Source organism: Nycticebus coucang, chromosome 6, assembly GCF_027406575.1.
Source record: "Nycticebus coucang isolate mNycCou1 chromosome 6, mNycCou1.pri, whole genome shotgun sequence".
Taxonomy (NCBI): domain Eukaryota; kingdom Metazoa; phylum Chordata; class Mammalia; order Primates; family Lorisidae; genus Nycticebus; species Nycticebus coucang.
Window position 1 is genome coordinate 118,380,169 of NC_069785.1, and position 18,890 is coordinate 118,399,058.

Sequence of the window (18,890 nt, forward strand, 5' to 3'; positions counted from 1 at the left end):
TAAAGGAAATTGAAAACAAAAGAATTATACAACAGATCAATAAATCCAAAAGCTGTTTTTTTGAAAAGATCAATAAAATAGATAAACCTTTGGCCAACCTAACCAGGAAAAAAAAGAGTAAAATCTCTAATTTCATCAATCAGAAATGGTAATGATGAAATAACAACAGACCCCTCAGAAATTCAAAAAATCCTTAACAAATACTACGAGAAACTCTACTCTCACAAATATGAAAATCTGAAAGAAATCAACCAATACCTGGAAGCACGCCACCTACCAAGACTTAGCCAGAACGAAGTGGAAATGTTGAACAGGCCTATATCAAGTTCTGAAATAGCATCAACTATACAAAATCTCCCTAAAAAGAAAAGCCCAGGACCAGAAGGCCTTACATCAGAATTCTACCAAACATTTAAAGAAGAACTAGTACCTATACTACTAAACCTCTTCCAAAATATAGAAAAAGAAGGAATACTACCCAGCAAACATCACCTTGATCCCCAAAGCAGGGAAAGACCCAACAAGAAAATTATAGACCAATATCACTAATGAATATAGATGCTAAAATACTCAATAAGATCCTCACAAACAGAATCCAACAACACATCAAAAAAATTATACACCATGACCAAGTCGGATTTATCCCAGGGTCTCAAGGCTGGTTCAATATATGTAAATCTATAAATGTAATTCAACACATAAACAAACTTAAAAATAAAGACCATATGATTCTTTCAATTGATGCAGAAAAGCTTTCGATAATATCCAGCATCCCTTCATGATCAGAGCACTTAAGAAAATTGGTATAGAAGGGACATTTCTTAAACTAATAGAGGCCATCTGCAGCAAACCCACAGCCAATATCGTACTGAATGGAGTTAAATTGAAATCATTTCCACTTAGATCAGGAACCAGGCAAGGCTGCCCATTGTCTCCATTGCTCTTTAACATTGTAATGGAAGTTTTAGCCATTGCAATTAGGGAAGAAAAGGCGATCAAGGGTATCCACATAGGGTCAGAAGAGATCAAACTTTCACTCTTCGCAGATGATATGATCGTATATCTGGAAAACACTAGGGATTCTACTACAAAACTTTTAGAAGTGATCAAGGACTATAGCAATGTCTCAGGCTACAAAATCAACACCCATAAATCTGTAGCCTTTATATATACCAACAATAACCAAGCTGAACAAATAGTCAAGGACTCTATTCCTTTCACAGTAGTGCCAAAGAAGATGAAATATTTGGGAGTATACCTAACAAAGGACATGAAAGATCTCTACAAAGAGAACTATGAAACTCTAAGAAAAGAAATAGCCAAAGATGTTAACAGATGGAAAAACATACCATGCTCATGGCTGGGAAGAATCAACATTGTTAAAATGTCCATACTGCCAAAAGCAATATATAATTTTAATGCAATTCCTATTAAAGCTCCATTGTCATACTTTAAAGATCTTGAAAAAATAATACTTCATTTTATATGGAATCAGAAAAAACCTCGAATATCCAAAACATTACTGAGCAATAAAAACAAAGCAGGCGGAATCACGCTACCAGAGACTGTAGTATAAATCCATAGTGATCAAAACAGCATGGTACTGGCACAAAAACAGAGAAGTAGATGTCTGGAACAGAATAGAGAACCAAGAGATGTATCCAGCTACTTACCATTATTTGATCTTTGACAAGCCAATTAAAAACATTCAGTGGGGGAAAATATTCCCTATTTAACAAATGGTGCTGGGTGAACTGGCTGGCAACCTGTAGAAGATTGAAACTGGACCCACACCTTTCACCATTAACTAAGATAGACTCTCACTGGATAAAACATTTAAACTGGAGACATGAAACTATAAAAATACTTGAAGAAAGTGCAGGGAAAACTCTTGAAGGAATCGGCCTGGGTGAATATTTTCTGAGGAGGTCTCCCCAGGCAATTGAAGCAGTATCAAAAATACACTACTGGGACCTGATCAAACTAAAAAGCTTCTGCACAGCCAAGAACATAGTGAGTAAAGCAAGCAGACAGCCCTCAGAATGGGAGAAAATATTTGCAGATTATACCTCCCATAAAGGTCTAATAACCAGAATCCACAGAGAACTCAAATGTATTAACAAGAAAAGAACACGTGACCCCATCTCAGGGTGGGCAAGGGACTTGAAGAGAAACTTCTCTAAAGAAGACCGACGCAAGATCTACAAACACATGAAAAAAAGCTCATCATCCTTAATCATCAGAGAAATGCAAATCAAAACTACTCTGAGATATCACCTAACCCCAGTAAGAGTAGCCCACATAACAAAATCCCAAAGCCAGAGATGTTGGCATGGATGTGGAGGAAAGGGCACACTTCTACACTGCTGGTGGGAATGCACACTAATACGTTCCTTTTGGAAGGATGTTTGGAGAATACTTAGAGACCTAAAAATAGACCTGCCATTCGATCCTATGATTCCTTTACTAGGTTTATACCCAGAAGACCAAAAGTCACAATATAACAAAGACATCTGTACCAGAATGTTTATTGCAGCCCAATTCATAATTGCTAAGTCATGGAAGAAGCCCAAGTGCCCATCGACCCACGAATGGACTAGCAAATTGTGGTACATGTATACATGGAATATTATGCAGGCTTAAAGAAAGATGGAGACTTTACCTCTTTTATGTTTACATGGATGGAGCTGGAACATATTCTTCTTAGCAAAGTATCTCAGGAATGGAAGAAAAAGTATCCAATGTACTCAGCCCTACTATGAAGCTAAACTATAGCTTTCACATGAAGACTATAACCCAACTATAGCACAAGACTATGGGGAAAGGGCCAAGGAAGGGGAAGGGAGGGGGGAGGTTTTGGTAGAGGGAGGGTAATGGGTGGGGCCACATCTGTGGTGCATCTTAGAATGTGTACAGGCGATTGCACTAATGTACACAGCTATGATTTAACAATAAAAAAATAAAAAATAAAAAATAAATAACAATGGTGAAAGCTGTATGGACAGCAAGAATCATAAAAAAAAAAAAGAAGTCATATTGCTTACTCAATGAACATTTTTTAAAAGTTGCTTTCTGAAAAGGTTCTGATGACCAAGCTATAGATAGTTAGTTGATTTTCTCCAAAGCCACCTTATAGCATATTCATAAAAACAAGCAAACACATAAAGTTTAATATTCCAAAAAAAAAAAAAACCCCACATTAAATGTCCCTCTATCCTCCTCAGTGCTCCAGACAGCCCCCACACTGTGGGGTCTCTCCAGTAATGACACACCATGTCATGGTATGTGCGGTGAGGCCACACTGTGTCTGGCTCCTCAGTTAATGGTAAGTCCTCAAGAGCAGAACCCTGTCCTCTTCATCTTTATAACCTTAACTTCAGCGTATGCCTTGCAGCAAGTGTTCAGTAAAAGTTTGTTAAGTCAATCAACCGACATGTGAAAATGCCAATGCATTTTATTTTCTCCCCTCGGCCATCCTCCCCATCCAAAAAAATTCCTACCCAACACTCTCTCCACCTCCTTCTCTCCCCCACACCACCCATCCTCCATGTGGCCATGTGGCTATTGGGATTCCTTCCTAAGCATAGGTCACAGAGCAGCCCATCCCACTCTGTATGTAAACCTTCATTGATTTGCCCACTGCTGGTAAGACCAAACTTGAATTCTTTAGTTTAATTATCCAGTGCACTTCATGATTCAATTCCAAACTAATCCTTTTGGCCTCGTATTTTGCATTGCATCCTCACATCCCTGTGCTGTATGTTTCAACTATAATCAAAGCTCTATAATATTCCTCAAGTATTTCCAGTCCCACCCCCATGCCTCTGCTTAGGCTGTTCTCTCAGCCTAGAATGTCCTTCCCACATGTTTCCCTAATTAGAAAACTCCTAGTTCTTTAAGATATAGCTCAGCTGTCAACCCATCCCAAAACTTCTGCCCTAATGCTCCAAATTCAGAATTAGTGGCATCTGTTTGCATAGATATATTTATTCATAGCACCTTGCCCAGTAACTGGTACCTCATAGTCCTCAAATTATAGAAAAGGAAAAAAAAAAGCCCCATCCAGTCCCTGCACCAGGGCCATGGCCCCCATTCTGTCTCTCTGCACCAGGGCCATGGCAGCAGCCAAGTGGGAGGGATGGGAAAGCAGCTCTCTTCTCCCCTTGCGGGAGAATGCATTCCCAGGATGAAAGGGAACACAAGGCTTCCCTTGTTCAAATATTCAGACAAAAAATTACCCAAGTTATATTCTAGGAAATTATGTCTAAGCCTACAAAGAACCATCATTTTTGGACTATTTTCGAAGCTCAGAAATAAAACGTGAAGTTTATAATTTGCATGTTATAAATTAAAATCCCCTCCCAAATTGCTCATTTTTCAAGGAGTTTTTCACTTAGTTTAAAAGCCATTTACTTTGGAAGCCTTTCAAATTTATATGTAAAGACTTAAGTTTATGAAATACTCAGCTGAAAATGGACTATGAGAACAATTCCCCACACAGTGAGTCGGTGGTGTCAATATTGAACACATAGGCCATTTTTCATCTGCTTTAACTAAGACATAAAGGAACAGCAAAAAATATCAATCATGTAGTTGATCAAAAGTAACTTCCTAAACATCAGCTCTAGGTCAGTAATAAATAGTTGTTGAATACTTTAAACCAATGGTGAATAACTGGCCTGAGTGGAAAGAAACCCTTTGTGATACAGAGAAAACAAGTCACTCTCCAGGAGAAAACTTCTGTGATATCCAGTTTTTTACCAACTTTCTTTGGCTTCCCTCATTCTTCCTAAGTGTTTGTTTGCACACTCACAGTGCAGGCAGGCACTGTATACAGTGGTCTGTTTTCTTGGAATTCACAGTCTAACTCAGGCACACACAGGCAGAACATAGACAACAAAAATTTTCCCATTCACACAGTAACACAGTAAACACCACATAAGCAAACTTAGTTTCTTCATTTTTATGTTAGCTTGTGTGAGACTGCTCCTTTGAAATTTATTCTGTCTTCATGATCACTCTGAGATAAGCAAGCCAGGAGTTTTTATCTCCATTTGATTAGTGACCACACTGAAAGCAGAGAAGCTACATGGTTTGCCCAAGTGCACACTGGTCTGTAGGTTACAGGACTATAAATGAAATTTGGTTCTTTTGATTGTAAACCTAGGGCGCACTCCCCTTCCCACAGCTGGTTCCCATAGACCTGGGAAGAATAGTGAGAGATTTTTAAAGTCACTGCTCCTGGTGACCTAGGAAAGGTGAGTCTAGGACTGGAGTTTAGAAACAGGAGGCAGGGAGAGTCTAAGGAATTATGCCAGCTTGGAGGGATGGGGTAGAAGAAGCTGACAAATCCAGTGAACAGCCTCTGAAGATCAGTAGTGAAGGGGATATTCAAGACCTTTTTAAATTATGGGAGAGCTAGGTTGATGTGTGGCAAGATGAGGAAAGAGGGGAATGAAGCTGCAAGGCCTTGACTTTTACTCTGGTTTCCATTTAATTTCAGAAGACACATCCAGGAGGATATAAAATCCTAAATGCCCCTTCAGCTTCCCTCTGTTTTCCTGCCAGAATAGGAAAGTTCCTGGAATCAACAATGAGATCTGCCAGTCTTATATCTGCTCTCTGCCAGTGTGTAAAGCAGTTACAAAGCAGCTGTCACGGTAACTTGGCTAATTAAATTAGAGCCCACTGAATGCTTTATTGACCTGAAGCTCACTCCAGTGAGCAGGCCCTCTTTGAAGGTGACTGTATTCAAGGCTGTTTGTTAGCAGATTAAATAAAATGGACAAAGACAGTAAGAGGCAATAGGAAAAGTCCTGTCAACATAAACACAGAGTCTAAAGCAGCTGCTGCAGTGTGGACATGCAGATTTGTTTGATATTATGGATTGAATTGTCTTCCCTCAAATTTCATACTGTGAAGTCCTAAATAGAGTAGCTCAAAATGTGACCTTATTCGGAGCTCTACCTCTTTAGGTAAACAAGTTTAAAAAAAAGGTCTTTAGGATGGACCCAAAGCCAATGTCATTGGTATTTTTGTAACAAAGGGAAATTTGGACATGGAGACACATACACAGAGACCATGTCCAAAGACACAAAGAGAAGATGAACATCTGTGAACCTAAATAAATGCAAGCATACATACATACATACGTATGTACATACAAACATACATGCATACGAACATGCAAACATACACACAAACATACATACATACGTACATACAAACATACATACATACACACATACGTACGTACGTACATACAAACATACATAAATACAAACATACAAACATACGTACGTACATACATACATACAAGAGGCCGGGAACAGATCTTTCCCTCAGAGTATTCAAAAGGAATCAACTCTGCAGAAACTCTAATTTGGGGCTTTTAGCCTTCAGAACTGTGAGACAAAAAATTTCTGTTATTTAAGCCACCCAGACTGTGTAATTTTGTTATAGTAGCCTAGCAAACTAATACATCTGGAGGTAGACAAGAGGCCTGTAGATCAGCTAGCCACAGCAAAAATCCTACAAAGGATCAGAACAGCTCCCTTCTGCCCTCTTTCCCCTTCCATTTTTACCCCCACATACTCCACCCACAGTATCCACCAATCTCTCCCAAGATTAGAAAACGTTTTTTAAAAACAAAGAACTAAGAATAAGGTCTTCTCATGAGCCTTTCTCTTCTACTTTGAAGCAAACTTTATCACAATTTTTTTTTTTAATCACAAATTTTAAAAGGAGGTGTTTGCTGTCTTTGCTTCATTGAAGAATATTATCATTTCTTTTTTTTTCTTAATCATAGCTGTGTACATTAATGCGATCATGGGTCACCATACACTGGTTTTATAGACCATTTGACACATTTTCATCACACTGGTTAACATAGCCTTCCTGGCATTTTCTTAGTTATTATATTAAGACAAATACATTCTACATTTACTAAGTTTCACATGTACCCTTATAAGATGCACCACAGGTGTAATCCCACCAATCACCCTCCCTCCGCCCATCCTCCCCCCTCCCTCTCCTCCCATTCCCCCTTCTCCCTATTCTTAGGTTATAACTGGGTTATAGCTTTCATATGAAAGCCATAAATTAGTTTCATAGTAGGGTTGAGTACATTTGATACTTTTTCTTCCATTCTTGAGATACTTCACTAAGAAGAATATGTTCAGCTCCATCCATGTAAACATGAAAGAGGTAAAGTCTCCATCTTTCTTTAAGGCTGCATAATATTCCATGGTGTACATATACCACAGTTTACTACTCCATTCGTGGATCGATGGGCACTTGGGCTTTTTTTCGATGACTTAGCAATTATGAATTGGGCTGCAATAAACATTCTGGTACAAATATCTTTGTTATATAATGTGATTTTTAGTCTTCTGGGTATATGCCTAGTAGAGGAATTATAGGATTGAACGGCAGGTCTATTTTTAGATCTCTAAGTGCTCTCCAAACATCTTTCCAAAAGGAATGTATTAATTTGCATTCCCACCAGCAGTGTACAAGTGTTCCCTTTCTCCACATCCACGCCAACATCTCTGGTCTTGGGATTTTGTGATATGGGCTAATCTTACTAGAGTTAGATGATATCACAAAGTAGTTTTGATTTGCATTTCTCTGATGATTAAAGATGATGAGCATTTTTTCATATGTCTATAGACCATGTGCCTGTCTTCTTCAGAGAAGTTTCTCTTCAAGTCCCTTGCCCAGCCTGCGATGGGATCACTTGTTCTTTTCTTGCTTGTACGTTTGAGTTCTCTGTGGATTCTGGTTATTAAACCTTTGTCGGAGACATAACCTCCAAATATCTTCTCCCATTCTGAGGGCTGTCTGCTTGATTTACTTACTGTGTTCTTGGCTGTGCAGAAGCTTTTGAGTTTGATCAGGTCCCAGTAGTGTATTTTTGAAGCTGCGTCAATTGCCCGGGGGGTCCTCCTCATAAAATACTTGCCCAGACCGATTTCTTCAAGGGTTTTCCCTGCACTCTCTTCTAGTATTTTTATAGTTTCATGTCTTAAGTTTAAATCTTTAATCCAGTGAGAGTCTATCTTAGTTAATGGTGAAAGGTGTGGGTCCAGTTTCAGTCTTGTACAGGTTGCCAGCCAGTTCACCCAGCATCATTTGTTAAATAGGAAATCTTTTCCCCACTGGATGTTTTTAATTGGCTTGTCAAAGATCAAATAATGGTAAGTATCTGGGTTCATCTCTTGGTTCTCTATTCTGTTCCAGACATCTACTTCTCTGTTTTTGTGCCAGTACCATGCTGTTTTGATCACTATCAATTTATAGTATAGTCTGAGGTCCGGTAGCGTGATTCCTCCTGCTTTGTTTTTATTTCTGAGTAATGTCTTGGCTACTCGAGGTTTTTTTTCTGATTCCATATAAAACTAAGTATTATTTTTTCAAGATCTTTAAAGTATGACAGTGGAGCTTTAATAGGGATTGCATTAAAATTGTATATTGCTTTGGGTAGTATGGACATTTTAACAATGTTGATTCTTCCCAGCCATGAGCATGGTATGTTTTTCCATTTGTTAACATTTTCAGCTATTTTTCTTAGAGTTTCATAGTTGTCTTTGTAGAGATCTTTCACGTCCTTTGTTAGATAAACTCCCAAATATTTCATCTTCTTTGGCACTACTGTGAAAGGAATAACGTCCTTAACTGTTTTTTCACCTTGACTATTGTTGGTATATATACAGGCTACCGATTTATGAATGTTGATTTTGTAACCTGAGACGCTGTCTTATTCCTTGATTACTTCTAAGAGTTTTGTAGTAGAATCCCTGGTGTGTTCCAGATATACAATCATATCATCTGCAAAGAGCAAAAGTTTGATCTCTTCTAATCTCTTCTGATACCCTTGATAGCCTTTTCTTCCCTAATTGCGGTGGCTAAAACTTCCATTACAATGTTAAAGAGCAGTGGAGACAATGGGCAGCCTTGTCTGGTTCCTGATCTGAGTGGAAATGTTTTCAATTTAACTCCATTCAATACGATATTGGCTGTGGGTTTGCTGTAGATGGCCTCTATCAGTTTAAGAACCCTTCTATACCAATTTTCTTAAGTGTTCTGATCATGAAGGGATGCTGGCTATTATCAGAAGCTTTTTCTGCATCAATTGAGAGAATCATATGGTGTTTTTTAATTTGTTTATGTGCTGAATTATACTTATAGATTTACATATGTTGAACCAGTCTTGAGACCCTGGGATAAAACCGACTTGGTCATGATGTATAATTTGTTTGATGTGTTGCTGGATTCTGTTTTTCAGGATCTTGTTGAATATTTTTTGCATCTATATTCATTAGTGATATTGGTCTATAATTTTCTTTTCTTGTGGGGTCTTTTCCTGGTTTGGGGATAAGGGTGATGTTTGCTTCATACAACATGTTGGGTAATCTTCCTTCTTTTTCTACATTTTGGAACAGATTGAGTAATATAGGTACTAATTCCACTTTAAAGGTTTGGTAGAATTCCGACGTGAAGCCATCTGGTCCCGGGCTTTTATTTTTAGGGAGGTTTTGTATGGTTGATGCTATTTCAGAACTTGATATGGGCCTGTTAAACATTTCCACTTGATTCTGGCTAAGTCTTGGAAGGTGACGTACTTCCAAGTATTGGTCAATTTCCTTCAGATTTTCATATTTCTGAGAATAAATTTTCTTATAATATTCATTAAGGACTTTTTCAATTTCTGAGGAGTCTGTTCTTATTTCATCTTTGTCGTTTCTGATTGATGAGATTAGAGATTTTACTCTTTTTTTCCTGGTTAGGTTAGCCAAAGGTTTATGTATTTTATTGACCTTTTCAAAAAACCAACTTTTTGATTTATTGATCTGTTGTATAATTCTTTTGTTTTCAATTTCACTTAATTCTGCTCTAATTTAGGTTTTTTCTTTTCTTCTACTGGGTTTGTGGTTGGAATGTCTTCCTTTTTCATTTCCTTGAGATGTCTCATTAAGTTAACTTCCTCTCTTTCTGTTCTCTTGAGGAAGGCTTGCAGTGCTATAAATTTCCCTCTTAGGACTGCCTTTCCAGTATCCCAGAGGTTCTGATAATTTGTGTCTCGTTTTGTTCCAAAAATTTGGCAATTTCCTTCTTAATCTCATCTCTGACCCAGCTATCATTCAGCATAAGGTTATTTAACTTCCATGTTTTTGTATGTGTATGCAGATTCCTGTTGTTACTGAGCTCAAATTTTATTCCATGGTGATCCGAGAAGATGCAAGGAATAATTTCTATTCCTTTAAATTTACTGAGGTTAGACTTGTGACCTAAGATGTGATCAATTTTGGAGTAAGTTCCATGAGCTGATGAGAAGTATGTGTATTCAGTTTTGTTGGGATGAAATGTTCTGTAGATGTCTGCTAAATCCAAATGTTGGATGGTTAGGTTTAAATCTAAAATTTCTTTGCTCAGCTTCTTATTGGAGGATTGATCCAACACTGCCAAAGGAGTGTTGAAATCTCCGACTATTATGGAGCTGGAGGAAATCAAGTTGCTCATGTCTGTTAGAGTTTCTCTTATAAATTGAGGTGCATTCTGGTTGGGTGCATAGATATTAATAATTTAAATCTCATCATATTGAGTATTACTCTTAACAAATATGAAGTGACCATTCTTATCCTTCCTTACTTTTGTTGGTTTAAAGCCTATTGTATCTGCAAATAGAATTGCAACACCTGCTTTTTTCTGATTACCATTTGCCTGAAATATGTGCCTTTCACCTGAGTCTATACTTGTCTTTTAAAGTAAGATGTGACTCTTGTATGCAACAAATATCTGGCCTGAGTTTTTCTATCTAGTCAGTTAACCTGTGCCTCTTTAGAGGACAGTTTAAGCTGTTCGCGTTAATGGAGAATATTGATAAATGTGGTAAAATTTGGGGTATCGAGTTTTTCAAAAGTCCAGTGGACATTTTTAATCCTTTCGCCACTGAGGAAGTTGGAGTTTGATCAAAAGTTTCTGAGTGAGTTTACTTTTGTGGTAGAGGATTGGGCTAGTCATTATGGAGGATAGATCTGAGAATAGCCGGAAGAGCTGGTTTGGTTATGGCAAATTTCTTTAACATATGAATGTCTTTAAAGTATTTAATTTCTCCATCATAAATGAAACTCAGTTTAGCTGGATACAGGATCCAGGGTTGAAAGTTGTTTTGCTTTAGGAGATTAAAAATCAATGACCACCCTCTTCTGGCTTGAAAAGTTTTAGCAGAGAGATCTGCAGTCATTCTAATATTCTTCCCTTTGTAGGTAATGGATTTCTTATGTCTGGCTGCTTTCAGAATTTTCTCCTTCATATTAACTTTAGTTTAGTTTCAGTTCTGAAACTGTCTGCTATCTGAATTTCAGAATGTCTTAGCATGTCTGGAAAATTCTCTTTCATAATTTCATGGAGAAGGGTCTCTATGCCTAGCGAGGCCGCTTGGTTACTTTCAGGGATTCCAATGAGGTGGATATTAGACTTCTTTGAATTATCCCAGAGCTCTCTGAGAGAATGATCCATTTTTGCTCTCCATTTCTCTTCCTCTATGAGAGTTTGGGAGCGTTCAAAGGCTTTGTCTTGGGGTTGCAGCTCACCTCAGCGGGGTTGATATGCGTTCTTCAACCTTCTCTCTTAGTGCAGCTCAAATCCACCAGGTTACTTGCTAAATTTCTGTCCTTTAACTCTCCTTCGGGACAGGAGCCTCTGTGGAAAGCTGGCTTCAGTCAGCCATCTTGTCTCTGCCCCCAACATTATCATTTCAATGAGACCATGACTTTGCCTTTATTAGAAAATAAAGATCAGGGCGGCGCCTGTGGGTCAGTGAGCAGGGCGCCGGCCCCATATACCGAGGGTGGCGGGTTCAAACCCAGCTCCAGCCGAACTGCAATAAAAAAAAAAAAATAGCCGGGCATTGTGGCGGGCGCCTGTAGTCCCAGCTACTCGGGAGGCTGAGGCAGGAGAATCGCCTAAGCCCAGGAGTTGGAGGTTGCTGTGAGCTGTGTGACGCCACGGCACTCTACCGAGGGCAATAAAGTGAAACTGTCTCTACAAAAAAAAAAAAAAAAAGAAAGAAAATAAAGAGCAAATAGATCTGCTTTTCCTCTGACAGAACTACTCTTTCCTTCTTATGGCTTTGTTGGCAGAAATTAGTAAAAAGACAAACAATCAGAAAATTAATATTCAATTGAATTCCCAGGTTAAATTCTCATAGGTTGATAAAGTGACCCTTAAACAACTGGGCAAGTAAGGTAAAAAGAAGTTAAAAAAAGAATTAGAAACAATACTACCATAAGTATAAGTAGTACTACAGCACACCCAGCCCTCAGGAAGAGATAGCTGGTATTTTTCTAAAATGAATAAAAAGTTGCCACAGGGATGGAGTGTATTTTAGCTCTCCATAAATCAGCTAGAGGTTACAGTCTGCTAAAAATCAAAATATCCAGTATGTTTTTTTAATTGCCTTGCTAATAATACCCTTCATAAAGTCGAAGAAGCAAAGAGGTAATGTTTTATCCAAAACCTCAATTAGAGCAGCAGTCCTCAACCTTTATGGCACCAGAGACTGGTTGCATGGAAGGCAATTTTTCCACTGACAGGATTGGGGGTGGGGGGGGTTGGTTTTGATATGACCCTGCAAGCAATTAACTTATTATGGTCTCTGAGCAGTCACACCTCTCTGCTAATGATAACCTGTATTTGCAGCCACTCCCCATCACTGCCTCAGTTCTACTGCAGATTATCAGGCATTAGAGTCTCCTAAGGATGGGGCTAACTAATAAATACAGCACACCAACACTTACCTCCTGCTGTGTGGCCCAGTTCTTAACAGTCCCCAGACCAGTACTTGGATCAGTACCAGTTGAGAACTGCAGAGTTAGAGAATCATTGCAGACTTCACAATGAGTGAGGAAGAAATGGTGTGGCCTAGCCATAGGTCCTGACTTAAGAAACGCACATTCCAAAGAGCACAGAAAAATGCCAAAAATGATCTCACGGCCATACACTCTAAAAGAAAGACATTATACTATAAATGAAAGAAGAGAAAAGAGGGGAGGATTTCCAAATGAAAATCTGACCATATAATATGAGGATACAACAAAAAGCAGGAGTACAGCTACAAATGGAAACTAGCAGTAATTTTATAAAATGGCAACATAAAACAAAACAACAGTCCCTTGTAGAGCAAAACTATAAGAATGGCCTGAACATGGAAAAATGGTGACAGAAGATCAAAGCCCAGAATATGCTAAAGTTTATTTAAAAAAAAAAAAAAAAAAAAACTATTTCAAGGAATTGGTGGAGGAGATATTCTTTTAAGTGAAAGAAAAGGAACAAGAAAGAGACTTATGCTTGGAGTTGATGACTTGATGTTTTAAAAAATGACAGAAAGAAAGCTGAATGGCTCAAACAGTATTTTGCTTCTATATTCTCTATCAGGAGAATTTTATCTTCAATCTGGAAAGGAAAGAACAAAATTGAGAGAAAAATGAAGCCTAAGATAGGTGAAAAGATAGAAAAAGAAAACCTGTGTTTTAAATGAATTCACAATTCTAGACCCAGATGAATTATATCCCACAGGACTTACACAGCAGACGCAATCACAAAACCATGTCACACAGTTCTTGTGATGAGCCAGCACCCTTACATTCAAAAGGGGGACAAAGAGAGCAGTGCCTGTGGCTCAAAGGGGTAGGGCGCCAGTCCCATATGCCCAAGGTGGCGGGTTCAAACCCAGCCCCAGCCAAAAACCACAAAAAAAAAAAAAAAAAATGCAAATTGCTCACTAGAGCAATTATGACCTTCAAAAGGGACAAAATTATCTATTGCTACTTCAGATCAATGCAGCTGAAGTCAATTTTACAAGAGATCCTAGAACAGATTCCTACAGAGATAGTTGGTGAGCAAAAAGTCATAATTTTTTACGTTTAAAACAACAAAGTAGATACGAACATGTATTTAGGAACAGAGCTCAGTATTGAAATTAAAGAAAAATTGTGTTATAATGTTATAACAATTTTTATCATACTGCATGGCAGTCAAGCATATATACAGCCCTTCATTTAAATGAAAATGATTATTATTCTTTTCAGAGCAGCATTTCTAAAGCAGGGAATTGGCAATGAGAGATGGAAGCCAGCGGTGGCTACTCCTCTCCCCACCATTATACTTAGACTAATCTTAGGGAACAGGTGGCTCTGCCTTTAAACCAAGCCAGTCCCAGACCCCAGCTTCCATCCTGTGCTAACACTCAGCAAGTGGCAGGGTAACCATGTGTCCTGGGATTCCCTGTGAAAGTACCCAGTAGAATGTGGTTCTTAGAGGATAAGGGGTATCTTCTCTGCTCAAATATTCAGCAAAAGGAAAGTCTTCCTCGCAGCTTTCAAAGACAGAAAAATTATGGGATCGGGTTAGCTGGAGGAAGTGGTTGGGCACAGGGAAGGAAGAGACAAGGGGAGGTGGAGGCATGAGTCAGGTATCAGTTGCTTTGGGAGTGTTTGTTATTTAATATCAAGTGTTCAGGGGATGGCAGTGAAGTATATATATTAGGGTGAGTCTGAGGGGAGAACTGAGGTTAGAGGAAAGAGAAGGGAGACAGGCAGCTCCAGGACAGCTCCTGGGGACAGAGACAGGGGAATAAAAACTGAGCAAAGGATGCCAACAAGAGAAAGCTTCCAAAGAAACAAAAATCACAGACTATGGAATGAGCCCTAAGTTTGAAATACACTGTCTGGCATTTGCTTCAATATTCCAGGGTGTGTTTGTGGGAACAGGGGCAGGGAGGGAGGGAAGAGGGACATGGATGAATCAACATGTGTTGATAATTACTGAAGCGGAGTGATGCATACACTGGGGGTTATCACTCTATTCTCTCTACTTTTATATGTTTCTATTTTTTTAAGAGATTTTAAGCTACTAAGTGTCCACCCTTTAACTCAGTAAAAACAAAAACCTATAATCCTCATACTGGCCAGCCCCGCACAATCTTGCCTGTCACCTGTTACTTCTCTAGCCTCCATGCTGCCCACTTGCTCCCCTACTCTCCACTATTCCTGGCCTAAGGTGGGAGGAGGGAACACCTTAGGCCTTTGTAAAGCTAGTCTCTCTACTTAGAAAACTTGGCAATGTAGAGTGTTTAGGCTGTAATTTTTACTTTATTTTCTTTACAACTATTCCAATGTTTTTCTGCTTTTCAAATTAAAGTCTATAATTCTGCTCCTTGGGAGGCTGAGGCAGGAAGATGTGGGTTTTTTGTTTGTTTGGTTGGTTTTTTCTTTTTTTTTTTTTTTTTTTGCAGTTTTTGGCCAGAGCCAGGTTTGAACCCACCGGCGCCCTACTCCTTCGAGCCACAGGCGCTGCCCCTGGTCTCTCTATTTAGAGTTGTATCCACACGGGTTATTCACCTTTTCAAGGAGATGCCCTTTGGCCGTCCTGTTTAGAACTGCAGCTTACCCTCTGCCCCTCTTCTCTGGAACTCTTATCTTCATTACCCTATATTATTTTTTTCCCTTATCTTCAAACACAATACATAATTTACTTATTTCTGATGTATTATCTTTTGTCACTAGAACTGAAATTATCAGAGGGACAGGGAATTTTTGTTGGTTTCTGTTGTCATTGTAGTTCAGTGACTAAAACAATGCCTGGCACCCAATAAATATGAGTAGAATGAATGTACAAAGTTTTAGAACCACTTAGAAGCTTGTGCCAAGGGAGGAGGTAGGTGTCATTGGCCTTGGTTTTTCTTTGGTAACTGTAGTAGCTAGCATCTACTCCCACCCTATTCTTTTGTGCTAAACAAAAAAACTGGGGCACCTAATTTCTGAAGAGGAGTTAAGAACTTATACATAGCTCATCAGAACCACTGCACTCCTCCCTGCTAGGTAGAGATTTCGCAACTTTATTAGAGACATCTGAGACCATTTCCAGTTATAGCTTGTGATATCACAAAATTCTTAACCAATCTCCTCACAACAAAGTGAAAAATTTGTCTAAGCCATACAATTGGAAAAATTGTCAAAACTGGGGGTTTGTAGTTTTTAGGAAATTTTAGGCTTTGACAAAATGCATATTTTTAAGATGAAGGTTTTCACGAACCTGCACAAGGAAGGAGACATAACCTGAGTGGGAATGGTGGGAAATCAGAAAGACAGACAAGGGACAAAAGATGGGCTCGGGAGGAATGGTGCAGCTGATGACTGCAGCCAGCACTGTGGAAATAGCTTTATTTATACAGTATCTTTAAAAAGGTAAATATTAACACCTGGGGTAAAGATTAACTTTAAGGAGGAAAAGCTGTGTGCTTGAGGATAATAAGGAAAGTATGCATGGGCTACTTTGACTTCTGGCAGGTAAAAAGAATGTTTGTTGTTAAAGGAGAAAAAGCAGCTGGGGGGGTCGTTCCCTAACCTCTTCCCAGGCCGTGGGGGCCCTGCTGCCTCACAGCCGGCTCCCCACAGAAGTTATTACAAGACAAATGTTCAAAATCCCTTTCATGATTAGGGAAGACTATGGGCACCAAAATCCAATTTAAAACTACTTTGTGCCAAGACTTTTTGCACATGAGGCAATTTCTAATAAACTTATCCCTTCTGCATTTACGGCTCTCTCCCATATTTTAGAGGTTACCCCTATATACACCTTCATTTATCCACAGCACATACTAGCTATGGAGCTTGAACAAACTATTCCTTTGGGCCAGTTTTCTTATAATTACAAAAATACCATAGTGTGTGTGTGTGTATACCACTCAATACTTTCAGAATAGAGACAAAATCTTGGGAAATCAGATAAACAATAGAATAAAACCCCACAAAAGCTGGAAATCATTGCCTTAAGTGGTAACATGAGAAAGAGATTAACCACATCTCCTTTAACAGCATTATTTATCAATGAAAATACTGTTTGATTTACTCACAAGTGATTGTTCTGCAGTATACTGCAGCTTGAAGTATGGATGTTGTTCAGAGTCTGGATGACCTTTCTGGAGGAGACCAAGGCCAGAATATAAGCTCAGGGTAAAACGGACAGGTTCCTTGGCTTCCATTTCCACAGATTAGGTCTGGATGGCTTGTGCTGCTCCCACGCTAAGGAAAGAGTGCCATCTGGAGGATCTGCACTTCAAAGAGAAAACTGACCATAAAACAAGTCGCTGACAATAGAGGACCCACATAGAAACAGGAGCCATTATCAAGTAATCTCACAGATTTAAACTCTTTGCAGACTTGCCTTTTTAACAAAAACTTTCCCTTTTTTACAATCTTGAAATATCTTTCTTGAATTTCCTTTCTCAGAGTCATTTGTATAATACTGATTGCTCTTTGCGAAGGGTTTTCTTCTACTTGACCCACTGATCTACCAAATAATTCAAACCTTACAGATCCTTTTCTCCCATATAATCTACATACTCTTTCTAAAGAAAGGAAAAAGGTTCTACTCCTATCACAACTCAAGTTCCCAAGCAGAACAGGTACCCCCAAAGGTCTTGTAAGAGCTGCCAGACCCAAGTCCCACAAACTTAATCAGATAATTCATCCCTAACCAGAATGAACATCCACTTAATCTACTAGCATTTGGCTTGGCCAGGGAAAAAGACAGTCTGCCTGCTCTATGTGCCATAGTATATAAACTATTCATTAGGAGAAAAAGAGTTCCAAGGGCCCGCACCTACACAGCTAAGAACTGCAATGCAGTTTTCTGTGTTACTGTGGGGAGGGAAGAAATGAAGAGCATACTTTTCAGTTATAAGAGATCCCACCTCCAAATTGCTATACCTGTCAAGCAACAGGAATAGCTGCTATGAACAAAAGAAATCGGCTGTTCTGTGTAACAGTCCTCTCTGAGGCGTTTATTTCAGTTCTGCCCTTAGTCCCCCATTCTGTCAATTGCTGAAAAAAGTAATGCTACCTGAAATTATGTGAATGTTCAGAAATGGATATTTTCTTCACCTGTGAAAATAGTCCCTTCCTGCCCTCCTAAGAAAGCAAGTCCATTATTCCAAAAAAATAAAACAAAACAAAGCTGGTTTTCTGAGTTCTCATAGTAGCACCTGCAGAATATAGACAAGTCACATGTTAACCATGGCTTAGTCTTGTCATAGAAAGAAAACCAGTCTTCCTTCTTAACAGTTTCTCAGTGACACTCAAATAGGAAAAAGACAGACTAAGCAATCAGAATGAGTTTATTCTGTTGCCAGGCCAGGACTAAGAACAAGAGGGCGAAGGTAGGAAATACTGGAAGGCAAGAGGAAGAACAGTTTGTTCTACATGTGCAAGAGATTGGGAGGCTGAGGAGTAAGGAAGCACTCTTATTGTCCTAGCGACTTCCCTCAGAAAGCTCCTGTTTCAAAAGCACACAAGGATCACAACTTTAACCCTCTTTTCTGGAGGGGAAACTATATTTTAATATGAAGAGACACAGTCCAGAGTCCTAGAGAAATCCAAGATAATCTTAAATTCATCCAATGGCTGCAAAGAGTTAAAAATACAAAAAGTTAGGCTGGGCACAATGGCTCATGCCTATAATCCTAGCACTCTGGGAGGCCAAGGCAGGCAGATTGCTTGAGCTTAGGAGTTCAAGACCAGCTTGAGCAAGAATGAGATGCTGTCTCTACTAAAAATAGAAAAACTGAGCTAAGAGATGAGGTTAAGCCCAAGAGTGTGAGGTTGCTGTGAGCTACGATGATGCCACAGCATCATCTACCCAGGGCAACAGAGTGAGACTCTGTCTCAAAAATAAATAAATAAATAAAAATACAAAAAGTTGAGCTGAAAGATAACTTAAGTCCAACAAATAAAGAATTAGGCTATACAGCCCAGAATTAGCATCTCGTAGAATGTACCTTCCAAAGGAACATTGGCAATTTAAAACTTTGCCATTTCACAATGGAGCTT

The 18,890-nt window shown here is 39.0% G+C and overlaps 1 protein-coding gene across 1 annotated transcript in view; it reads right to left on the minus strand.

The window, feature by feature from the left end:
- Positions 1 to 18,172, minus strand: part of TMPRSS5 (transmembrane serine protease 5) — a 61,506-nt gene extending 43,334 nt beyond the window's left edge. The window contains exon 1 of the mRNA XM_053595365.1: positions 16,916 to 18,172. Within this exon, the coding sequence (XP_053451340.1) occupies positions 16,916 to 17,044 (129 nt within the window). The 5' untranslated portion in view covers positions 17,045 to 18,172. The remainder of the gene's footprint in view (positions 1 to 16,915) is intronic.
- Positions 18,173 to 18,890: the final 718 nt, after the last annotated feature.